The sequence below is a fragment of the Saccharomyces mikatae genome (assembly GCF_947241705.1).
Source record: "Saccharomyces mikatae IFO 1815 strain IFO1815 genome assembly, chromosome: 15".
Taxonomy (NCBI): Eukaryota; Fungi; Ascomycota; class Saccharomycetes; order Saccharomycetales; family Saccharomycetaceae; genus Saccharomyces; species Saccharomyces mikatae.
In genome coordinates, this window is record NC_079270.1 from 705,325 (window position 1) to 729,801 (window position 24,477).

Below are 24,477 nucleotides of genomic sequence, written 5' to 3' on the forward strand. Positions count from 1 at the left end.
TTTTTCTTCTTTACTTCTAAAGATTTAATTATACCCATTCTGCTTCCACCTGAGCTTTTTGAAATGTATAGTCATTTCTATTGATGGTAACCACACCATCTTTCAAACTACATTTCCATCTTGCTTTTGTCCTTGTAACTTTGTCATATAGGCACAGCATTAAATTCTCATCTGGCCCATCTTCTTCACCCTCCGAGATTAGATAGTCGTCATCGGAATCATCTAGTTCTGAGCCGACCTCATCTGTATCTAATAATGCACTTCTTTTTTCCTTCTTTGCTTGTAATTTAACTTGCTCTATCTGTTCCTTTTCCTTCCGACTTTTCTCCACATCCTCTTCCTTCTTCTCGTCCTCACCATCTATATGATCAACAGTATTTATATTAGCGTTTTCAATTGTTAATTCTATTTCAGGTTTTACTTCAATTCTGGCTCCACTATTTGCGTCTACATTGGTGTTAGCGCCCGGGTTCGCGTTCGAGGTGGTATCTGGTTTATTATTTACTTCCCCTCTACTATTATCAATATTAGTCTCTCCAGAGTGGGATATGTTGTTATTGGAATTGATGTTTGGCAAAATTAAACCTTCGTTGCCAGCATTTTCCTCCTTGATATTGAACTCGTTAGAACTTATATTGGGAGTAGCAAGATTAAAATTCAAATCATTCTGTACACCGTTGACGGTTCCCTCATTGAACTGATTATCCCATGAAAAAGTGGACACTTTCGTCTCTGTGAGCTTTTTTTGCCAGATGTTTTTCAGGTCTTGTAAAGTTTGTTCATCTATACCTGCATTTTCAAAATCCTCTCTCACTTCGTTCACCACCGATTCCACAATAATTTCGTACGCTCTGCTGGCCTCTGCATTCGACATGACGTCCAATGAATTTTCTTCTCTGTGATCTGACCTCTGTACTACTATCGCTTTTATTTTCTGGGCTTGCCCCCGATAATATGCCATATGGCTTTATCCATCTTGTTCTCCTTTAGGCTCTTCACTTTTCTTCAAGAGTTTCACGTCATACTCTACGAAGCTTTTCGCGTTAATTAATGACAATTATTTATTTATTTATAATTCAGAATTAACGATGAGTTCTTGTTTTATATTCTGTTCAATCACCCCAGCCTAAAGTGCACCATTGACGTTAAAAACAGAGCTTGGAAGAAATTTTTGGGATAAATCATATTCAATGGACGAATTGCCTACTACTCCGGTTAGGCTTATTTTAGGGCAGTCTCAACAACACGAACGGGAATCAGAAAACCGTTTGAAGGAACGCAATTCACGCTCATTTCATTCTCTTTCAAATGCAGATATTCCAGCTGAATCAAACTCCAGCTTTATTTCGCCTGGATCCTCTCAGTTTGTTGTACATCCTCAAGAATCGCTGAATCAGAAGGAAGATCTCCAAGAAGATTCGGACCTCTCGATTGATTATGGTAGAACACCTGCTCGTAACAACAATAATAACACCAATCCACTAGAGAAGATCGACATAAACAAAATGTTTGATGATGATAAATCTGATGTAGGCCTCAATCATGATAATGAAAATGCCAATAGGACTGATAAACATGTCCTTGAATTGAATTATTCTCCCATCAGAGTTGAAATGAACTCTCCAGAAAAGCAAAGCGACAAAGGTACAGATAAAGATGAAAATGATAAAGAAAGTAGTCATATAAATAAAAAACTGAAATTGCAGCTAGAATCGGTACCTGATTTGAAACAAATCTCCACTGAAGGTGCTGCTAAGGATAAAGAAGAAATAATGTCATCACCCATGGCAATTGATATGATTGATACAAATATAAGTCCGAATAAATTTATAATGAACGATGGAGTTGCAAGAAACGATAGTTTCAACATTAATACGGATAAACTCAACCTAGAAAATGAAATCAATGAGAAACAGGAAGAGGAGGATTTTATAAAATCGAACAGCAACAATGCTGTTAATACTGATAATGATGATAACGACAAGGAGTACGAAGAAAATGATATAACAAACTCCCATATAAACAGACTCACACCTTTGTATGAGACTTCTGTAAGGGACTTGAATTATAATGAAAATGAAAGGAATCACTGCGGTGATGATAGTAAACTTGATGTGAGACATGATAATTTTCAGATTGTTGCGAGAAGAAACGAGGAACTAACTGACCAAATATACCATCTAAATCAAAAGGTGAACACTTTGATTTCCCAAAATGAATCAATATCTTTTCAGTATGAAAAATTAAACAAAAATCACCAACAGTTAATAGATTCATCAAATGAAAAGGTTGAGAAGCTAAGTACTGAAAGGGAGAACAACATTAGCAAGGTAGAAAAATTCAAGAAAAGGATCAAAGAGTTGAATACGGAAATCAAGGTATTGAACTCCAACCAGAAAATACTGCAAGAAAAATATGATGATTCAATTACTGATTTAAATAATTTAAGGAGCGAGCATGAAAACACTGTTAACACTTTGCATATAAATGAGAAAAATTTAAATGAGAAGAATGTAGAGCTAGAGAACGTGAAGGAGGAATTAAGAACTAATGTTGATAAATTATCCGAATATCAAGCCATGGTGAATGAATTGAACTCTTGCATTACGGAACTGAACGATAAGATTGAATCTACCAACATTGTTTTGAAGTCTAAAGAAACAGAATTAGATAATTTAAAATTAAGCTTAAAAGAAACCTTATCGATTTCTAAAGATTTTAATGACTCAGAGCTTGTAACACAACTCAATGAACTAATATCTACAAAGAATAGCTTACAACTTGAACTAAATGATTTGAATAACCTTAATAGTGATAATTTGAAGACATTACAAGATAAATTGATTGAAAATGAGAACACATTAAGACTGAAAGATGCCGAGATGGATTCGTTGAATAATGAATTGAATGAGTTGAAAAAACAAATCGCTTCGAAAGATGATGAATTTAAGATATGGCAGAGCAAGTACGAAAACGTAGAAGATGAAGCTAAAATACGTAATGCTGAAGTTACGGAGTTAAACAGAGATATTGACGATTTGAGAGAATCTAACTTGCATTTACAGGAAACGATTACCGAACTAGAAAATAAAGTCCATGACTTGGAAAATGAATATGACTTGGAGAAAGAAAACTTCGAGAAGACTTCATTAGAATTAGAGAGCCTACAATTAAAGAACAGTAACATTCAAGCTGAGCATATCAAAGAATTAGAAAATCTTCATGAGAACCTTATGTCACTTCAAAATGAGTTAAAATTTTCTTCCGACAGAATAGCGACCTTAACGAAAGAAAATGAAATATTGAAGGAACAAAATAACAGTAATAATAACAGTGTTACTTTAAGCAATAATCAAAAGGATAAAGATGATGAACAAATCAAGTTACTGAGGAAACAACTACAAGATTGGAAAGAAAAATATGAGGCGAAAGAAAAAGACACAAATAAAAGGTTAAAGTTATTAGCAGAAGATTTATATATCCAGTATTCGTCTAAACACGAACAAAAGGTCAAGCTATTGAAAAAAGGTTATGAAAATAAATTTCAGAGCAAATTTGACCAGCTGAATTTAGAAAATAAATCACTATCAGAAGAAATTGAGCAACTAAAGAAGCAATTGGATTCTGAAAGAAAAGAAAAACAGGATTTACTCAAACTATTAGAAAATGAGAAAAAATAAATATATTCTTCTTCTGCATTTGTATCTTTTCCTATGACGTATATGTCAGAAAATACAATATTAAGGATCACATCATAAATTTACAAATGCGCATCGCAAATTCGAAATGTTTCCTATTTTTTTCTGTATTAATTGTGCAAGAAAACATAATAACCATAAAATAAATATAATACAAGATATAAATAAATAATGAAACAAGCAAAGGAGTTATAGTCACTGCCGCAATGTTTTTCTTTCTATTGGTGTGCTTCTATTTCATGTTTCTTTTATTTAAAACATTTTCGATAAATGCTTCACCAGCCTTATAGGAAGATCTTACTAGAGGTCCAGAAGCACAATACGAGAATCCCATTTCTAAAGCCTTTTCTTTCCAATAGTCAAACTTTTCAGGTTTTACGTATTCTACAACTTTCATATGTCTTTTGGTTGGCCTCATATACTGACCAAACGTAACAACATCACATTGGATATCACGTAAATCCTTTAAAGTTTGGATTATTTGCTCATCAGTTTCTCCCAAACCCAGCATAATTGAGGTTTTAGTAATTAGTGATGGAACTGTAGCTTTTGCCCTTTTTAGGACACTCAAAGACTGTCTATAAGTAGCCCTCCTGTCTCTGACATGCGGTGTTAGTAGTTCTACTGTCTCTAAATTATGTGCGTAGACATCAAGTCCACTTTGTGCCATGACGTCCACCATCTTTAAATCACCTCTAAAATCACCAGAAAGAGTCTCCACGAGGGTCTTTGGTGCCTTCTGCTTAATTCTGCGAACCGTTTCAGCCAAATGATTGGCACCACCATCAATCAAATCGTCTCTATCTACGGTAGTTAGCACAACATAACCTAACCCCCATCTTTTGATAGCTTCGGCAGTATTTTCGGGTTCCATCGGGTCTGGTCTACTAGGCGTTCTATTGGTCTTCACAGAGCAAAACCTACACCCACGAGTGCAGGTGTCACCTAGTAGCATAATTGTTGCTGTTGCCTTAGACTTATCTTTCCCTCCCCAACATTCACCAATATTGGGGCATCTCGCCTCTTCGCAAACAGTACTTAGCTTCAATTCTTTCACATCACCCTTCAGTTTATGATAATTGGTACCTTTAGGGATAGGGACCTTAAGCCAACGAGGCAGTTTCTTGGCTTCCTCTGAATTCTGTCTTGCCCTCTCTAGAGGATCCAAGATCATGTTTGAAGCCTTTCCTGAAACAAAGTCCGCAAAAGATGGACCTAAATTAAGAGCATCCTTAAACTCTGTAATCCTTTTTCTGTTGCCCCTGCGTTTCTTCCCCGAAGAATCATCTGTTAACTGACTTGTTACATTTTCAACCTGAGTTGAGTTTCCAACTGGAACCCTAATATCAGCATTATCTGAATCAGTATTTAGTCCATTAGATCTTACTACCGGAGTTGCACTTGTTGCACGCCTAATAGTCGATGAAACCCATCTTGTATTTCTCCCAACAGATAGTACCTCAACAGTTTGTCTATACATTGTTGCAGCCCAACTCTGTCTCCTAAACTTTAAATACTTCACTGACTTCGATACTCAATGTCTATCGAGTCTATTATGTATATATTAAAATATGGGCGCTTCTGCGTATGCTCGTTCGAGAAGAAGTCAGATTCCGGGTAACATAATTTGTTGGAAAAGAATGGCTTTGCATTAATAGGAGCTCAATTCGAAGACGAGTTTTGAAACTCATGAGAATAGCCAAAAGATACTGCCCAGAACTATAAACATGTATCCAGGCAGTGGACGTTACACCTATAATAATACTGATAGCAATAATGGGTATCAACGTCCCATGGCACCTCCTCCTGGCCAACAATATGGGCAGCGATATGGGCAACAAAATGATCAGCAATATAACCAGCAATATGCTCCTCCTCCGGGTCCTCCGCCTAGGAACTATAACAGGCCTGTGTACCCTCCTCCTCAGTTTCAACAGGAACAAGCAGAGGCCCAGTTAAGCAACGGTTACAACAATCCTAATTTAACCGCATCTAATATGTATGGCCCTCCCCAGAATATGTCGCTTCCTCCACCCCAAACACAAACTATTCAGGGCGTAGACCAGCAATATCAGTATTCCCAATGTACTGGGCGCAGAAAAGCTTTGATTATCGGTATCAACTACATAGGTTCGAGAAATCAGCTACGTGGTTGTATCAATGATGCTCATAACATCTTCAATTTTCTGACTAATGGGTACGGTTATAAGTCAGATGACATTGTCATATTAACAGATGATCAAAACGATTTGGTTAGGGTTCCTACCAGGGCTAATATGATCAGAGCCATGCAATGGTTGGTTAAGGGTGCACAACCCAACGATTCTTTGTTCCTTCATTACTCTGGACATGGTGGACAGACCGAGGATTTAGATGGAGACGAAGAAGACGGGATGGATGATGTTATATATCCGGTTGATTTTGAAACTCAAGGACCCATTATCGACGACGAAATGCACGATATAATGGTGAAGCCCTTACAACAGGGTGTTAGACTGACGGCCTTGTTCGATTCCTGTCATTCAGGTACAGTATTGGATCTGCCATATACATATTCCACTAAGGGGATTATCAAGGAACCCAATATTTGGAAGGATGTAGGCCAGGATGGGCTTCAGGCTGCCATTTCATATGCTACAGGAAACAGGGCTGCTTTAATGGGATCTTTAGGTTCTATATTCAAGACCGTCAAGGGGGGCATGGGCAACAATGTGGATAGAGAGCGCATCAAGCAGATTAAATTCTCGCCCGCAGATGTGGTCATGTTGTCGGGCTCCAAAGATAATCAAACTTCTGCTGATGCTGTCGAAGATGGTCAAAACACAGGTGCCATGTCGCACGCCTTTATCAAGGTGATGACTTTACAACCCCAGCAATCCTATTTGTCTCTTTTGCAAAACATGAGAAAGGAATTAGCTGCAAAGTATTCTCAAAAACCACAATTGTCATCGTCACATCCCATTGACGTCAATTTGCAATTCATTATGTAAAAAGATATAGATGACGTATGTGTTTTCGGAGAAGTGCAGCATGAAATTTTATTCTTGTCTTATATAAAGCAGGAATAATCTAAGCTATTAATTCTATATACATATAGGCAAAGATATATAGGGAATAAGCACTTTTGAAAATCAAACGATACGCTAGTAGTATAGTATATATACTAAGGGCAAAAAAGAACGATAACTTAACAAAAAAAATAAGGTACTGAAGAAAATTTCAAAAAAAATTCTCTCTAATTCAGCTTCAGTTTTCCTTTTCTCTTTCAGATTCTTCCTGTTCCTTTAATCTTTTTTCTTCCAATTCCTTTTTTACTTGTTGTTCTTTATTGGCATAGTCAAGATTTAACTTTTCAATTTCCTTTTCCACAGATTCAATGTTTTGTTTTGTTTGTTCCTCTTGCTTCGATGAAAGTTCTTCATGTTTCTTCTTCAATTGTTCAACGGTGACCTTTACATCATCATTGTTAATTGGAACAGTGACGTCCAATTCAGCCAAAGTAGCAATTAGCGTTGGCTCCAATGTAAACTTACCGTCGACTTTGTTGAAAATGGAAGCGGTTTGCTCGGTTTGAGTGTTCTTTTGCTGGTTCTTCTTCTTGTATTTCTTGGATTTGGATGGTGCAACATTAACGAAATCATCCTTCTTTGGTGTGACCAAAACCAAATCATCAGCAACAACTTTTCTGGCAGGTTTGGTTTCCATAACATTGTCACTTAGATCGGCCAGAATGTTTTTCTTGGGCTTCACATAAGTTGGGTCTAAGACAAGCAACGAATTTTCAATGGCACCAATTTCATAAGTGAAGGCTGGAATTTTGGCGTGAGTCAACTTTTCTTGCAGTTTGCCCATGTCAACATCCTTCTGTTCCAAAAGTTTGGATAACTTTTGTTCTTCTTCACGTTTCAAACGTTCCTTGTCCAATTTAGCCCTGAAGGATTTGAATTCATTGTCAAAATCAGCTCTTATTTGTCTAATTTGACTGTATAATTCATCACGTTTCTTGTATAAGGCAGTACGTTTGTTGAATAAAGTCTGTCTTTTGTCGTAAACACCTTGAGTCTTTGAGTGAATATCGTTCAGTTTTTGTTGATTCTCTTCGAATTGATTAGAAATCTCTTTTGAGTTCAATCCATTCAATTCTTCCTTAAGCTGGTTGATTTTAGCCTTGTCAGCATCAACGGACTTTCTAATTGGCTCAATGTTAACTAAATCTTTGATCAATTTATTTAAAGATTGCATTTCTTTGACTAATAATTTTTCTTGAACCAAAGAAAGATCACCAGACGCAATAGACTCTTCAATCTCATTGATTCTTTGTTTTGCCTCTGCAGTGGAGGAAAACTTAGCCTTTTTACCTAATTTTTCCTCAATTTGATTGTTTTTTCTCTTGATTTGAGCGTCCAATTGCTTGATAGAATCGTGAATGTTGCTTCTACGGTTTTTCAAGTCGGCTTGAATTTTGATAATTTCTTTGCTCTTATCTTGCAACTTCTTGCGCTCTTGTTGAGTGGTATCGTTTACCTGGTGTTGGTCGACTTGTTTTCTAATTAAACCAATTTCAGTATCAATTTTCTTCAATTGAGCGTTAAGAGTGTCCAATTTCTTGTCTCTAACAGAAACATCTGGACGTTTGAACTTGTGTTGTTGGGAAGACATGGTAACGGTTATGCTGTTGAAAGTATGCTATTACGTTGATAAGAGGAGGGAAAGGAAAATCAGTTCAGTTGTGAATAAAACCGAAGGAAAAATGACTAGAAGGAGTGAAAAATATAGAAGGAGGGAAATAGAAGAGAAAAGGATAAACCTAAAATAGAAAACGGACTCCGTGATACTTTAATGCTATGTCTAATGCATGCAGGCTACTTAGGAACGCAATCTGGCTTTTAAATGTTCGAGATAAAATGCGAACTACGTGTCCAACGTCGTCGAGATCAGTTATTTTTTTCACCGCAGTTGTGCGGGTAAGGAGGTTTTACGTACCGACATATATATATATAGAGGTGTATGAATATATGAACATTAAAGCAGATCTATGACACTCTATATGACAGTTATTTACAGGTCAGGATATTATTTATCAATAATGCAGTAGCCACACTCACGTTTAGCGAATCAACAATTGGCTCTTGGGCCCGGTCGCGTATCTTGGAGCCGCCAAAGTGTATTTCGACAAAAAAGTCACTCCTCATCTTCAGATTCGTTCGTACGCCCTGACTTTCGTTCCCTACCACAAGCACAACCGGAAGCTCACTACATATCCCATTCAAATCTGGCACACTGAGAGTTTTCCCAGTGGTGTACTTTTCTGCAGTAGCATCAGATAAGTGGCTTGTAATAAATGTCCAACCACCCATTTCTTGTGACTTGGTGAAAAATTCCAGAGGTTTATCTACGTAAAATATAGGCAGAAGCTCGAGGCCACCGCTACTTGTCTTGGATACTACAGGTGTCAAGGGAGAACAGTTCTTCCTCGACATGACAATAAAGTCCGCTCCTAAGAAGTACGCACTTCGAATAATAGCCCCAATGTTATGTGGGTCAGTGATTTCGTCCAGATACAATCCCAGTGGAAAGTTCTTAAAATCTGATTTCGTACTATAGGGCAGTTCATGTGCAATGTCTTCGTTGTTAAAACTGAACTCGTGAACGGTCAGCTCTGCTGAGCTAGTGTCTACGTCTCCTAAATATACGATCTCCATAGGTTGCAGGGGTTTCGTTTCGAGAGCAATGTTATTGTGTACCCCGTAATTGGTCAACAAGTTCAATCTGTGTTTGTCCACTGACTCCGTCTTAATCTTCAGTTCATCGGCTTGCTGCAAAATCTTACTAGGGATAGTGCCATGGTACAATAGTCGAGAATGAGAACTTCTCTTTGGGTTCAATAACGCTGCATAAACACTGTTCGTACCATAGACATACTCAAAGAAAGGGTTGTCATTCATGAGCTTCTGAACAGTATTCTTGCTGTGAAACTTGGATTTATGCCTTTTTTGGTCTATTTTGGCCTGGTTCTTGATCTCCCTTAACTTGTCAACGTGGGCCTTTTTCTTCCCATATGGATCTGCTTCATGGCCCTTTTCCCTGGCATGCACATGAGCAAACTTCCTCCTAAACCACGAGGCTTTGTCCTCATTCAACGTTTCCCACTGTTTCTTTCTGGTACTATTCTGCTGCGGGAAAAACTTGTCGAAAGATGACGACTTTTTCTTAGCTCTTGTCTTAAGAGCTTGCTGGACGCTAGGCCCCACCGCCAGGTATCTTTTGAACACCGCATTAGTGAGAATAGTCATAACACGATCCTTTCCCGCTGTGTTTGTTTAACTGTTTTAGTTTCTCCTAGCACACTCTTTATTTTTATGCCTCGGTAACGATTTTCTTTTTTTTTCAATTGTGAGTGACTCTTTTTTTTTCCTAGCGATTTGAATATCACCTCTGCATGATACAATATATATAAGGAAGTGAGATTTCTTCGAAGAACGTACCCATGAGCAACCAAGATCCACAAGAGCAAGGATGACGGAACAAAAGGCCCTAGTGACGCGCATTACAAATGAAACAAAGATCCAGATCGCGATCTCTCTAAAGGGTGGTCCGCTAACGCTGGAACACTCGATTTTTCCAGAAAAGGAGATAGAAGCTGTCGCAGAGCAGGCTACGCAAGCGCAAGTAATTAACGTTCATACAGGCGTAGGATTTCTGGACCACATGGTACATGCTCTGGCCAAGCATGCCGGCTGGTCGCTAATCGTCGAGTGCATTGGCGACTTACACATAGACGACCACCACACCACTGAAGACTGCGGGATTGCCCTCGGTCAAGCTTTCAAACAGGCCCTAGGAGCCGTGCGTGGTGTAAAACGGTTTGGTACAGGATTTGCACCCTTAGACGAGGCGCTTTCCAGGGCAGTGGTAGATCTTTCAAACAGGCCCTACGCAGTCATTGAACTTGGTTTGCAAAGAGAGAAGATAGGCGATCTCTCTTGCGAGATGATCCCACACTTTCTCGAGAGCTTTGCAGAGGCTAGCAGAATCACCCTGCACGTAGACTGCCTGCGAGGCAAAAATGACCACCACCGTAGTGAGAGCGCTTTCAAGGCTCTCGCGGTAGCCATCAGAGAAGCGACCTCATCCAATGGCACAAACGATGTGCCTTCTACTAAAGGTGTTCTTATGTAACGACATCAGGTATTGTAACTTCGGCAGACAATACATATAATGTATATATATATATATATTAACGTGCACATAAGAATGTATACGAACGATATAGTAGTGACAACTAGTAGGTGGTAACATCGCCTTGTACGGATCATTATTCACGAAGTGCACTTTCCTTTTTTTTCTCTTTTTTGCTTTTTCTTTTTTTTCTTTTGAACTCGAGAAAAAAAATATAAAAGAGATGGAGGAACGGGAAAAAGATAGTTGTGGTGGTAGGTGGCAAGAAGTGATCGGCAAGAACAACAAGCAAAGTATTTAATATTATGGCTGAACTGAGTGAAAAAGTGCAAAATTTAAGCATTAACGACAACAATGAAAACGGTTACGTTCCTCCTCACTTGAGAGGAAAACCAAGAAGTGCCAGAAATAACAGCAGCAACTATAATAACAGCAACGGCGGCGGCTACAATGGGGGTCGTGGTGGCGGCAGTTTCTTTGGTAACAACAACCGTCGCGGCGGCGGTGGTTACAGCAGTGGCGGGTTCTTTGGTGGGAACAACGGTGGCAGCAGATCCAACGGCCGTTCTGGTGGTAGATGGGTCGACGGCAAACATGTTCCAGCTCCAAGAAACGAAAAAGCCGAGATTGCTCTATTTGGTGTTCCTGAAGATCCAAACTTCCAATCTTCTGGTATCAACTTTGATAACTACGACGATATTCCAGTGGACGCCTCTGGTAAGGATGTTCCTGAACCAATAACGGAATTTACTTCGCCTCCATTAGACGAACTGTTATTGGAGAATATCAAATTGGCCCGTTTCACCAAGCCAACTCCGGTGCAAAAGTACTCCGTTCCTATCGTTGCTAATGGTAGAGATTTGATGGCCTGTGCTCAAACTGGTTCCGGTAAGACCGGTGGGTTCTTATTCCCAGTTTTGTCTGAATCTTTCAAGACCGGGCCATCTCCTCAACCAGAGTCCCAAGGATCCTTTTATCAAAGAAAGGCCTATCCAACTGCCGTTATCATGGCACCAACTAGAGAGTTGGCCACTCAAATTTTTGATGAAGCCAAGAAGTTTACTTACAGATCATGGGTAAAAGCTTGTGTTGTGTACGGTGGTTCTCCAATCGGTAACCAGTTGAGAGAAATCGAACGTGGTTGCGATCTTTTGGTTGCTACTCCAGGTCGTTTGAACGATTTGTTAGAACGTGGTAAGATCTCCTTGGTCAACGTCAAATACTTGGTTTTAGATGAAGCCGATAGAATGTTGGATATGGGTTTCGAGCCTCAAATCAGACACATTGTCGAAGACTGTGATATGACTCCTGTCGGCGATAGACAAACCCTGATGTTCTCGGCCACTTTCCCTGCTGATATCCAACATTTGGCTCGTGATTTCTTAAGCGACTACATCTTTTTGTCTGTCGGTAGAGTCGGTTCCACCTCAGAAAACATTACTCAAAAAGTCTTATACGTCGAAAATCAAGATAAAAAATCAGCCCTATTGGATCTATTATCTGCTTCCACTGATGGTTTGACTTTGATCTTTGTTGAAACTAAAAGAATGGCCGATCAATTGACCGATTTCTTAATTATGCAAAACTTCAGAGCTACCGCCATCCATGGTGACCGTACCCAGTCTGAAAGAGAACGTGCCTTGGCCGCTTTCAGATCTGGTGCTGCTTCTCTATTAGTTGCTACAGCTGTTGCAGCTAGAGGTTTAGATATTCCAAATGTCACCCATGTTATCAATTACGATTTGCCAAGTGATGTTGATGACTACGTCCATAGAATTGGTAGAACTGGTCGTGCCGGTAACACCGGTCTTGCCACTGCTTTTTTCAACAGTGAGAATAGTAACCTTGTAAAAGGTTTGCACGAAATTTTGACTGAAGCTAACCAAGAAGTTCCATCATTTTTGAAAGACGCTATGATGAGTGCTCCAGGTAGCAGAAGCAACAGCCGTAGAGGTGGTTTCGGTCGCAACAACAACAGAGATTACCGTAAGGCTGGTGGCGCTAGCGCAGGCGGCTGGGGTGCTCCAAGAAGCAGAGATAACTCTTTTAGAGGTGGTAGTGGCTGGGGTAGCGATTCCAAGTCTTCTGGCTGGGGTAACAGCGGTGGCTCTTCAAACAACTCTTCTTGGTGGTGATTTCGGGCGCGCTAGGAGGGGAAGTTTTTTCTTTCTTTTCTAGTATGTTCTTTATTTTCTTTCTCTGATCACTTTTTTAACCAAGTCCTGAAAATACTGTGTTGTTTGTTTCTCTCTAGCCATTGATTGGCCCCATATGTTTTATTTCCCCTTATTGGGAGCCAATAACCTGTTACTTTTTTTTCTCCGCTCTATTTTTCTTTTACCTTTTAACCACTGATTATTTTTTATCTTTTTCCTTTCATGGTTCTAATATTATTTTACAATTGTACTATAGAATGCCTTTGCTAATATTAACTAAAAACTAAAGATTTCACTATGAATATAAGCAATTAAGATTTACATCTTTTAACGAAAAGATGAAGGAATTATTATCATTTTACTATTTTTTCCACCATATTTGCTTAATTGCTTTAACCAATCTATTCATCGGACTGATTATTATTACATTATTTTTTTATTTTTTACTCTCCCTTTTTCAGTTTTCTTCGAATAGAGACTTTATTTTGAACAGTGTTTTTGACCTTTTTTGTTTGTTATTGTTACTTTTTACCTTACGAAAATATTCTTACTGTTCACAGTACCATTGTATAATAGTATTCATTTCCTTCCTACACTTTCTCTCCCTTTTCTGAGTCAAGGCCCTTTTTATTTTCCTGCCTTATTCTATAATTTATTTGTGTTTTGTAGATAGAATAAACATCAACAGTATAATTCATAATACTTTCTATTGCTTATTTCCTGTGTATTCTTTCCTGAGTTAACTTTAGTTTTTCAGACTACTTAAAGGGTTCCCCTACTTAAATATTTACATGTGCGCTACTAAATATTGACTCACGGTCAAAGGAATAGTGAATCTTACCACTGGTAATACCAATATGGATTTTTCTTTCTTTCTAGGTCTTTAACTACATCATAAGGATCATCATCTGCAAATCTTCTAGCGGATAAATCCCTCTTTGTTTTTTCTAAGTATAATTGCTTTACCGCATTTAGAACATCTGTTTCATCTTTGGCCACTTCGTACAGGGAACTGACGATGGGCCTGTCCCTAGGACAGCTTGGTTCTCTGCCATGTGTTTCAATATAGTGTTGGTAACCAGATTCAATTAAGTTTTCTAGTGGTTCTCTGATGCCCACTTTGATACTCCGCGGTACCCATATTTCATGAAGCCCTTTAAACTCATATTTCCCTGTTGTTCGTAACAAAAGATACCCTACATCCTTTAGGACAATTTCTATACTTCCGATGAACGGAGGAATCGCATATCTTTTGTATTGATCTTTGTCGCACATTATGCTTTTGATTCCACAATATTGTGATAGTGGATGTGTACCTGTTGATGATATACACGACTTGAATGTGTCAATTCCTTTTTCAATATTCTTAAATGTTGTTGATTGGCCTGGTATGTATTTTACTATTTGGTTTATGGATCCTTTGGGAGGTATCAAGTAGAAAATTCCTCCCACAGTATAACACCCCCCCCGTGAAGTGCCCTTCATAGATTCGTAATTTTTTTTTTTCATATGCCTATGATTAAATAAATCTGTTTTTCGTAATCTTTGGAGCCAATTCTCATCAATTACTTCTTCTAATCTTAATTCAGTCGGGGCACTTGAATAGCCTGGCAAATCAAATAGAGTCTTATTTTCTACCTGATAGGCTTGTACGGATCTTGTTAGATTGGGAATATGCGATACACCAGCCGCTTGAATCTTGAAAAAATCCTTGGGACTAGTAAGAGCCTCTTGTATCACTTCTCTCGAAGGAGAGCAGACTTTCCCAGTAGGATCAATCTGAACCTTATATCCCAGATATTTTTGTAGAAGAGTATTGATCAAGGTAGATTTACCAACATTAGGGTTGCCTAGTAGATATGTATAGTTTTTAAAGTAGTTATAAAACATTGAAATGTTCCAGTTTTTCAGCGCAGATATGGCGAATGTTTTATTTGAATCAATCCTTAAAGTATATTTTAGAAATTGCTTCATGAATATAGGGACTTTTTTGATAGCAGTGTTTTTGCTTTTGAAAAGTTGATCGCTTTTCGTCAACACTAGTGTAGTATCTAAATCATTTCTTTTCAAAATGTTAGGATTCAAATGTAACGGAAATTCTACGATGGGGACAATATGCATGATATTTGAGCCTTTAGGAACATAGCTCAAAACATCATCTAGTTTGCTCTCAGGAAATTCTTCAACCTTGTAATGATTATGATGGACGGCATCACTGCACCTTTTGCAAATTACTCTTGATGGCAATTCCTTTTTTGTATTTTCGATATCATCGAGACACCTGCGATCTCGACCATGTTGAACTGCCTGCTTCGAGAGTTGAATGTCCTGGCTGAATAGTATATACTTCAGCTCTTGAATTCCTAGGTTCGATTTTGAATCAGGTAGATTTTTTGGCTTCGTATAGTATCCTGGTTTGCTTGAATCTTGATCCTGTAATCTAATGGAACACGATGCACATTTCACTTTTGCTATCACAGAATAAGAAAACTGGCGTGCGCCTCGAATAACATTCCTCACTTTAAACATTCCCGCATATTAAATTGCTTCGAGTAATCGGTTGAAGTGTTAGAAAGGTTATTCCATAAATACCGTTCGATCACATATGTATTGTCCTCAAACTCTAGTAGGGCAATAAAAATTATACATCATCTTGAACGATTTTTTGAAAAATTTTCTGATTTTTTTTTTCCGATGAGATGAGCATTGAACTTTTGAGATGATGAATACAGAATATTTGTATATGGGTTTGTTCCTTAATGCTAATTTGTGGCTCAGAAAAAGAAGATATAGAGAACTAACGATAAACCAAGAAGAGATGGGTAAAGTTTCTAAATCAACGAAGAAGTTTCAATCGAAACATTTAAAGCACACCCTAGACCAAAGAAGGAAGGAAAAGATTCAAAAGAAGAGAATTCAAGGTCGTCGTGGAAACAAAACTGAAGAAGAAAAAGCTAATGCTGCTGGTACGAGAGAACAACAACAGTTGAAAAAATCTGCCAAGGAGGAAGTCTTTAAGGACATGTCTGTTGAGAACTTTTTTGAAAAGAGTATTGAAATTCCTAAAGAGAATAAAAAATTGAAACAAAAAGCCACTAAAGAAAAAACAGATGTAGATTCATCATCTGAAGAGGAAGAAGACATGGGCCAAAGTATGGCAAAATTAGCAGAAAAAGATCCAGAATTTTATAAATATTTGGAAGAAAATGATAAAGATTTGTTGGATTTTGGAGGAAGCAACCCATTAGATGAGATTGACGATGAAGAAGATGAAGATGCTAAAGGAAATGAAAAAGTTGCTGAAAAATCTGAGATCGAACCAGAAAAAATTGCGCTTTCCTTGAAATTGGTCAGAAAATGGAAAAAACAACTTCATGATTCTCCAAATTTAAAACTGTTAAGAAACATAATTAGTGCTTTCAAAGTTGCTGTTAATTTGAACAAGGAAGAAAATATCGAGGACTACAAGTATGCTATTACTGATGAGAAAGCATTCCATGAACTGATGTTCATGGTGTTAAAGGACGTACCACAAGTAATTCAAAAGTTAGTCCCCTATAAGATTGTTAAAGGTTCAAGAACTTTACCAAATGGAGGCAGCGTTTCCAGAATGTCATCCATTGTCAAATCACACGCTGGCTCCTTGTTGGTTCTACTGAACGATATTACTAATACAGAAACAGCTGCATTGGTCCTTCATTCTGTCAACGAATTAATGCCTTATCTTTTGTCGTATAGAAGAATCTTGAAAGAACTCATTAAATTGATTGTTGATGTATGGTCTACCACAAGGGAGCTGGAAACTCAGATTGCCTCTTTTGCCTTTTTGATCAATACTACCAAGGAGTTCAAGAAATCCATGCTAGAAACAACCTTAAAGACAACATATTCTACTTTCATCAAGAGTTGTCGTAAAACTAACATGCGTTCTATGCCTTTGATTAATTTTCAAAAGAACTCAGCAGCCGAATTGTTTGGCATTGATGAAGTTCTCGGCTATCAAATTGGGTTTGAATACATTAGACAATTAGCTATTCATCTAAGAAACACTATGAATGCAACAACAAAGAAGTCCAGCAAGGTTAATTCTGCTGAAGCTTACAAAATTGTATACAATTGGCAGTTCTGTCATTCTTTGGATTTCTGGTCTCGTGTTCTATCGTTTGCCTGTCGACCAGAAAAGGAAAATGGCACTGAATCTCCATTAAGACAATTAATTTATCCATTAGTTCAGGTTACTTTGGGTGTAATCAGGTTAATTCCAACACCACAGTTCTTTCCATTGAGATTTTACCTAATTAAATCACTTATTAGACTTTCTCAAAATAGTGGTGTTTTCATTCCTATATACCCTTTACTTTCCGAAATCCTAACCTCAACGGCTTTCACCAAGGCACCTAAAAAGAGCCCTAATTTGGCTGCATTTGATTTTGAGCACAACATCAAATGTACACAAGCTTATCTAAATACCAAAGTATACCAGGAAGGTTTATCAGAACAATTTGTGGACTTATTGGGTGATTATTTTGCTCTGTACTGTAAGAACATTGCATTTCCTGAACTTGTAACACCGGTTATTATCTCTCTACGTCGTTATATTAAGACTTCGACTAATGTCAAATTTAACAAACGATTATCAAATGTTGTGGAGAAACTAAACCAAAATAGCTCCTTCATCCAAGACAAAAGATACGATGTTGAATTTGGGCCAACCAACAAATCTGAGGTTTCAAGATTCTTGAGTGATATAGCTTGGGATAAAACACCTCTAGGTTCTTACGTTACTGTACAACGTGAAGTCAAAGAAGAAAAGGCTAGATTAATGAGAGAAAGTATGGAAGAACAAGACAAGGAAAGAGAAATGGAGGAAGCCAAACAATTAAAAGGTCTCGAAAGTGATGATGACGACGAAGATGTTGAAATGTCAGATGCTTAGCGATTCAACAAGTATTGAATTTTTGGCTTTAAAATTCAAATCTGTAGAATGTGTATAATAAACAGAAGTTTTTTAAAAGTGTATATATTATGTGCATGCATCGTCCTTTTGCGAATTAGAATTTTTATATCTTAGCTTATTACTGAACATAAAAATGCATTACACCTTTGATCCATGGTAAGAAAAGAAACTGCGACAGAAACCAAATTTGAGAGGATACAGTATGAGGTTATATAAGTTTTTATGCTTTTGACTCACTAAAAGTTTTTCACGAACATCATTGCCAAGTAAAATAAAACTTAGTGCGAAAAATGCAACTTTTCATTGTTGAAATATATCTTCTAGCCTTAATCTTGGAGCAATGTTCATGGATAATAATTCCTGGAATAATAGTTTTGCTGCATATGGGATAGTCATTTTGATAATATTTTCCGCACTTTTACAGGTAGTACACCAACCACTATAGCCCATTAATCCACACTTGTCGCAGACGTCAACTTCAAAGGCATCTGAGCTAATCATCAACCTTTCTAATAATAGCTGAGAAGCACCATAAGCAATTACACAGTCTCTTTCCATTTCACCCAATCTCAGACCACCATCTCTGGATCTACCCTCAGTCGGTTGACGTGTCAAGACGGCTCTTGGACCACGGGCTCTTGCGTGCATCTTATCTAGAACCATATGCTTTAATTTTTGGTAATAGATTGGGCCAAAAAAGATATAAGCCTGTAAACATTCACCTGTTATGCCCGAGTATAACATATCCTTACCCGAATAATTGAAACCTTGGTCAACCAGAATTTTGGACATATCTTCAAGTTTAGAACCACCAAAACACGTACCGTATTCCAAAGTGCCATTCATTACACCAGCTTTACCAGATATTAATTCGATCATTTTACCCACAGTCATACGGGATGGGAAACCGTGAGGATTCATGATGATATCTGGAACTATACCTTGATCGTTGAAAGGCATATCTTCCTGCTTGACTATAATACCACAAACACCTTTTTGACCATGTCTAGAAGAAAACTTATCACCCAATTCAGGTCTTCTGTTTTGCCTTAACAAAACTTTGATTAATGCTTGATCATTATCTGAAACAGACATCATAACTTGATCAATGTGGGAAGGTTCTGGACCTCTATAAATTACTGGAGCTTCCCTGTATTGTGTTTGGACGTTTACGTTATTTGGGTTTGGAGCATCTGCAGAATTAGTTGGAACAGATTTATTAATATAAATTTGGCCACTTTGAACCTTCATACCCACTTCACCTAGACCATCAGGACCCAGTGATTGATGTTGCCAAATAGGTTCTCCACTCTCGTCAACACGCATACCGCCGATGATATCTTGGGTATGGTTTGCATATCTTTTCAAAACAGTGGTTGTCTTTCTACGAGTTTCACAACGACCAAAACCTCTATCGATAGATGACTTATTGAGAACTAAAGCATCCTCAATATCATAACCAGAATATGACATTACTGCAACTGTAGCATTTTGACCAGCAGGCAATTTATCATAATCAATTAATTCAATTGTTTTAGTTTTGACCATTGGCTGTTGTGGATAAGTCATCAAGTATAATAATGTATCAATTCTCTTGAATTGATTGTATGCAATTGCACCAATTGCTTGCTTACCCATCGCACATTGATATGTATTACGAGGAGATTGGTTATGATGCGGATATGGAATTAAACCAGCAACGGCACCTAAAATGGTGAAGGGCTCAATTTCTAAATGTGTCATTGAGGGAATAACGTCCTTTTCATACAATGCAATATAAGAATCGTTTTCCTCATTTACATCTAAATATTCCACCAATCCGAGCTTCAAAAAATCATCAAAATCTAACTTTCCGTCGAGTAATTGACGCAAATGTGTATCTTTCACACGGGATTGCCCATCTGAAACAATAATTAAAGGTCTACAGATTCTACCACCATCAGTAGCAATATGAACAGCCATCTGGTGAGAATTTGAATAGATTGAGATAAACTCCGAGACTTTGCCCGTTCTTCTTAGATGTCTAAACTGAGTGACAAATTTTGTTGGAAACCTAATCGATCCAATCAAAGTACCATTTAAATAAACACCGTAGTTTAAATGTAAAGATGCACTGTCAACCAAAGTTATATCTTCTACACCAAGAACATAACATAATCTCTTTATAGGTTCTTCTTCATCATCTGTAGTAATATGTGTCATTAATGCTAGATTTTTCACCAGACCACAGGCTTCACCTTCTGGGGTATCAGCAGTACAAAGCATACCGAACTGGGAAGGTTGCAACGCTCTTGGACCAGAAACTTTTCTCGACTTTTCAAACTGAGATGAAATTCTTGTCATCATACCCAATGCAGAAATATAGGATAATCTAGAAAGAACGTGAGTAACACCCGCCCTTTCCATCTTAAATCTTTTAAGAGACCAGTTTCCTGTTGAAATAGCCCTGTTTAGTCCACTGGTAATATTATTTGAATGCACGTTGATTGATAACAATGCATCGTATTCCATGGCTCTATTTGGTTTTTTTAACACTTTGTCGATACTGAGTTTGAAGTCATTATTAAACTTTTTGAATAAATCTTCGAATAGTAAAGAAATTAATTGACCGGCTAATTCAAGACGCTTATTACCAACATAATCTCTATCATCAATCATCTTGGGGTTATACATTGCCATTACCACTCTCCGAGTCATCATAGCAATGTACAAGGCCTTTTCTCTAAAGTCAAGGGCCTCTACAGTCAAGTGTGCGATAACTGTAGTAGCGATAGCTTCTATACCTTCTTGCAAAATGGTCAATTTTTGCCTTCTCATTGTCTTTACTTTTGCTCCGATATACTCTAAAGCTTGCTGTTGTGTATATATATCTAATTTTGAAGATTCCTCCAAATTGACAGCAAAAATATCTTGGTAGCTACTATCATTACCGCAAACCAATTGCATAATTTCCAAATCAGATAAAATCCCACAAGCTTTGAGAACAACCGCGATCGGGATTTCTTCAGCAATGGAGTTATGTTTTAAATAAATTTTGCCATTCTTGGTGATAACATAAGTTTTAGATTTTCTTTCATGCGTAGAAGAAGTGACTGATGCCTGAACAATACCCTTCTTCTCATCTGCCTCGACAATAATACGATTCTTAGATAATTGTTCTTGAACAAGGATCACTTTTTCGGTACCGTTAACAATGAAGTAGCCACCTGGATCCAACGGGCATTCATTTAATTTGGCCATTCTTGACTCATCTGCATCATATAAAATACATTTATTAGATCTCAACATTATGGGCATCCTACCAATTTCCACGTCTTTATGCATAATAATGTTTCTACCTCTGGTATACTCTATATCCACGTAGATTGGCGCAGAGTACGTCATATCTCTAAGTCTACACTCATGAGGTGGTGTCAAATAGTCTTTTGTCGAAGAAGAGGACTTCTTACCTACTCTAATATCGACATACTTCAGATAAAACTCTGGATCGACATCACTCAATATCATTTGATTTGCCTTAATAATTTTCTTTAAATCTGTATCAACGAAGTAATTAAATGAATCAAGATGTTGCTTTACTAAACCTTTGACTTTCAAAAATGCTGGCAGAAGGTGCCACTTATCTTGAGCGGTATTGATCTCATCAGTTAGTTTCTTACCTTTATAGACTGGTTTCAATAAATCATCAAAAGCCTCATCTTTCACATGTTTATGTATATGAGTTTTCCGTCTTTTCGTCGCAGCAACCATTTTTCAGCAAATACTCAGTCCCTAGTGCTTAGAACACTCAATTATCGACACTTTAGACTCCCTTTACTTCTTTTCTAACCTATCCATATATCATCATCAGTCAACCACAGATCGAAAAATTTTCAACTCATCTAATAATTTCACTTCCGTCGGGCGTGATTTGGACTATTACGCGCCTACTTCCTGGAACTATTTATATCTTTATGCATATAGTTGATTTGCCAATAAGGATTATATATAAATATATACATACAAATTCTTTTCAGAAGTGCAAAATTCAAGGTGTCATCTTTCTTTAGCACAGCGTTGCAAACTTCAACAAGAAAGACGAAAAACGCAATCTAAACACACCCATTTCCCTATTCCCCTCTCCCGCTTTGCACAGCCCTTTTCACTTGTTGGGAAGCTTAGGTCCGATCCAGCGCTATTAATAGCTTACAAGAAATAGGATCGACGCTACCATTGATGGAGCGTATAGCACAGCAATACCGTAGTGGCAAAAGAGACAGCAACGGCAATAGGATGGCCTCTTCTGTTATATCGGATAAGAGCCACATTCAAATCGAACAAGCTAGAATGCGTGGTCAAATGCCTGTGTATAAAGGTGAAACTATAAACTTGTCTAATTTTCCACAAAACCCCATCAAATCATGCAAAGATTTGGACGATGATAACATACGGCGAAACAACAAGAATAGCCATTCTAAAGTGCTACTGCTGGATCTATCCGCCGGTCCTAGCTCTACCACATTTATAGATAATACAAACGCTAGGGATATTACTGTTTTGCCGCTGCCACTACCTAGCACCTTGGTGAAAAGGTCAAATTACCCATTCGAGAGCTTGCTGAAGAATTATCTTGGTTCTGAGGAAAAGTATATCGAGTTCACTGAGATCATCAAAGCTTATGACGTTTTCATTTTCAACGATTCGTTCAGCAAATTTTCGAGCTGTTTAAAAACAACATTTTGTCTCATCGAGAAGTTTAAAAATTTTGTCTACCATTTGTTTCCATCACCATACCTTAAATTCTTCCTTTTTGAGGGTTCTTTGAATGATTGTAAGGAATCCTCCCTAGGTAAAAATAAGAAAAACTGTATCATGCCAAAATTAGATTTAAACTTAAACGTAAACTTAACTTCAAATTCTGCTTTAAATCTGAGAATAAATATACCTCCACCTGGTGATTCAAATAAAATATTTCTACAGTCTTTGAAAAAGGACCTTATTCACTATTCGCCAAATTCTCTGCAAAAGTTTTTTCACTTCAACATACCCTCCGATCTAGTACCTAACGATTCGATTCTACCTAACTGGTTAAAACTCTACTCAGTAAAAGAAAACGAAAAGGCAATTCTGAAGAAACTTTTTGACAACTTTGAGGTTCTAGAGAAATTTGAAATGGAAAGGTTGGAGAGATGTTTGAAATTCAAGAGGATGCCCTCTTTGCATCAAAAGCAACAATCACAACAACAAAAGGTATCACAATCTGTAGATAACTCGAAATTATATTCTTTAACTAGTTTGCAAAGACAATATAAAAGCACTGCGAAAGGTAACGCGCAAAACAATCAAAATCTAAAGTTAATCATACCCAAAATCAATACATCGTCATCGTCATCATCCTTATCCTCTGATGACACTATAATGACGCCAATAAATGATTACGAACTTACAGAGGGAATCCAATCTTTCACCAAAAATAGATACTCTAATATTTTACCTTATGAACATTCAAGGGTAAAATTACCTCACTCTCCCAAACCTCTACTAGCTTCTGACATACCTAAAGCCGAAACAAAAATAGATAAAACCTATCCAAAATGTTCCATGGATGTAAAAAACCATTCCTGCATATCAAACGATTATATTAACGCAAATTATTTGAAACTGTCACAAATAAACCCTGACTTCAAATACATTGCTACTCAAGCGCCGCTTCCTTCCACGATGGATGATTTTTGGAAAGTTATCACCCTAAACAAAGTTAAAATAATAGTATCACTAAATTCTGATGACGAATTGAATTTAAAAAAATGGGATATTTATTGGAATAATTCATCGTGTTCCAACCACACTATCAAGCTGCAAAACTCCTGGGATAATATTTGCGATATCGATGGATGTGTTCTCAGAGTTTTCCAAGTCACAAAATTAGCTTCCAAGAATAATAATTTCAAGCAGGATGACTGCAACACTCGTACTGGCGACATTATTTCCAATACTATAACAACCTCGGAGCCATTTATTGTTTACCAGTTACAATACAAAAAATGGCTGGATTCATGTGGTGTAGATATCAACGACATTCTCAAACTACACAAAGTCAAAAATTCTTTACTTTTTAATCCACAAAAATTCATCAAAAGCCTTGAAAGAGACATTTGCAGACCTGATTTAATAGATGATAAAAGTACTGATACATGTCTTGATACAATAAACTCATCACCATTATTAGTTCATTGTTCTGCAGGGTGCGGAAGAACTGGCGTTTTCGTCACATTAGATTTTTTACTAAGTGTCCTTTCATCTACTACCAATTGTTCAAACAAAATTGATGTTTGGAATATGTCTCAAGATCTTATTTTCATCATTGTGAATGAATTAAGAAAACAAAGGATTTCAATGGTACAGAATCTAACCCAATATATTGCTTGTTACGAGGCATTGCTGAATTATTTTGCATTGCGAAAGCAAATTAAAAATGAGTTATTATTTTAATAAAATTGTTCTTTTC

General features: G+C 37.4%; 12 protein-coding genes across 12 annotated transcripts; 6 read left to right on the top strand and 6 right to left on the bottom strand.

Annotated features, from left to right (window-relative positions):
• Nucleotides 1-28: 28 nt before the first annotated feature.
• Nucleotides 29-874, bottom strand: TOA1 (transcription initiation factor IIA large subunit; the record flags this gene model as incomplete). The annotated part of the gene is made up of 1 exon (XM_056225833.1): nucleotides 29-874. One exon carries the CDS (start codon nucleotides 872-874, stop codon nucleotides 29-31), a length of 846 nt encoding a protein of 281 aa, XP_056079611.1.
• Nucleotides 875-1,190: 316 nt separating this feature from the next.
• SLK19 (Slk19p) lies at nucleotides 1,191-3,680 on the top strand (the record flags this gene model as incomplete). Its single annotated transcript, XM_056225834.1, has 1 exon — nucleotides 1,191-3,680. The coding sequence occupies one exon, from the start codon at nucleotides 1,191-1,193 to the stop codon at nucleotides 3,678-3,680; it is 2,490 nt and encodes an 829-aa protein (XP_056079612.1).
• A 250-nt stretch (nucleotides 3,681-3,930) lies between these two features.
• LIP5 (lipoate synthase) lies at nucleotides 3,931-5,178 on the bottom strand (the record flags this gene model as incomplete). The annotated part of the gene is made up of 1 exon (XM_056225835.1): nucleotides 3,931-5,178. One exon carries the CDS (start codon nucleotides 5,176-5,178, stop codon nucleotides 3,931-3,933), a length of 1,248 nt encoding a protein of 415 aa, XP_056079613.1.
• A 247-nt stretch (nucleotides 5,179-5,425) lies between these two features.
• Nucleotides 5,426-6,688, top strand: MCA1 (Ca(2+)-dependent cysteine protease MCA1; the record flags this gene model as incomplete). The annotated part of the gene is made up of 1 exon (XM_056225836.1): nucleotides 5,426-6,688. One exon carries the CDS (start codon nucleotides 5,426-5,428, stop codon nucleotides 6,686-6,688), a length of 1,263 nt encoding a protein of 420 aa, XP_056079614.1.
• Nucleotides 6,689-6,944: 256 nt separating this feature from the next.
• Nucleotides 6,945-8,357, bottom strand: BFR1 (Bfr1p; the record flags this gene model as incomplete). Its single annotated transcript, XM_056225837.1, has 1 exon — nucleotides 6,945-8,357. One exon carries the CDS (start codon nucleotides 8,355-8,357, stop codon nucleotides 6,945-6,947), a length of 1,413 nt encoding a protein of 470 aa, XP_056079615.1.
• Nucleotides 8,358-8,752: 395 nt separating this feature from the next.
• MRM1 (Mrm1p) lies at nucleotides 8,753-9,991 on the bottom strand (the record flags this gene model as incomplete). The annotated part of the gene is made up of 1 exon (XM_056225838.1): nucleotides 8,753-9,991. The coding sequence occupies one exon, from the start codon at nucleotides 9,989-9,991 to the stop codon at nucleotides 8,753-8,755; it is 1,239 nt and encodes a 412-aa protein (XP_056079616.1).
• Nucleotides 9,992-10,214: 223 nt separating this feature from the next.
• HIS3 (imidazoleglycerol-phosphate dehydratase HIS3) lies at nucleotides 10,215-10,877 on the top strand (the record flags this gene model as incomplete). The annotated part of the gene is made up of 1 exon (XM_056225839.1): nucleotides 10,215-10,877. The coding sequence occupies one exon, from the start codon at nucleotides 10,215-10,217 to the stop codon at nucleotides 10,875-10,877; it is 663 nt and encodes a 220-aa protein (XP_056079617.1).
• A 305-nt stretch (nucleotides 10,878-11,182) lies between these two features.
• Nucleotides 11,183-13,012, top strand: DED1 (DEAD-box ATP-dependent RNA helicase DED1; the record flags this gene model as incomplete). Its single annotated transcript, XM_056225840.1, has 1 exon — nucleotides 11,183-13,012. One exon carries the CDS (start codon nucleotides 11,183-11,185, stop codon nucleotides 13,010-13,012), a length of 1,830 nt encoding a protein of 609 aa, XP_056079618.1.
• An 858-nt stretch (nucleotides 13,013-13,870) lies between these two features.
• On the bottom strand, nucleotides 13,871-15,562 carry GEP3 (Gep3p; the record flags this gene model as incomplete). Its single annotated transcript, XM_056225841.1, has 1 exon — nucleotides 13,871-15,562. The coding sequence occupies one exon, from the start codon at nucleotides 15,560-15,562 to the stop codon at nucleotides 13,871-13,873; it is 1,692 nt and encodes a 563-aa protein (XP_056079619.1).
• A 289-nt stretch (nucleotides 15,563-15,851) lies between these two features.
• On the top strand, nucleotides 15,852-17,969 carry NOC2 (mRNA-binding ribosome synthesis protein NOC2; the record flags this gene model as incomplete). Its single annotated transcript, XM_056225843.1, has 1 exon — nucleotides 15,852-17,969. The coding sequence occupies one exon, from the start codon at nucleotides 15,852-15,854 to the stop codon at nucleotides 17,967-17,969; it is 2,118 nt and encodes a 705-aa protein (XP_056079620.1).
• A 321-nt stretch (nucleotides 17,970-18,290) lies between these two features.
• Nucleotides 18,291-21,740, bottom strand: RET1 (DNA-directed RNA polymerase III core subunit RET1; the record flags this gene model as incomplete). The annotated part of the gene is made up of 1 exon (XM_056225844.1): nucleotides 18,291-21,740. One exon carries the CDS (start codon nucleotides 21,738-21,740, stop codon nucleotides 18,291-18,293), a length of 3,450 nt encoding a protein of 1,149 aa, XP_056079621.1.
• Nucleotides 21,741-22,205: 465 nt separating this feature from the next.
• On the top strand, nucleotides 22,206-24,461 carry PTP2 (tyrosine protein phosphatase PTP2; the record flags this gene model as incomplete). The annotated part of the gene is made up of 1 exon (XM_056225845.1): nucleotides 22,206-24,461. The coding sequence occupies one exon, from the start codon at nucleotides 22,206-22,208 to the stop codon at nucleotides 24,459-24,461; it is 2,256 nt and encodes a 751-aa protein (XP_056079622.1).
• Nucleotides 24,462-24,477: the final 16 nt, after the last annotated feature.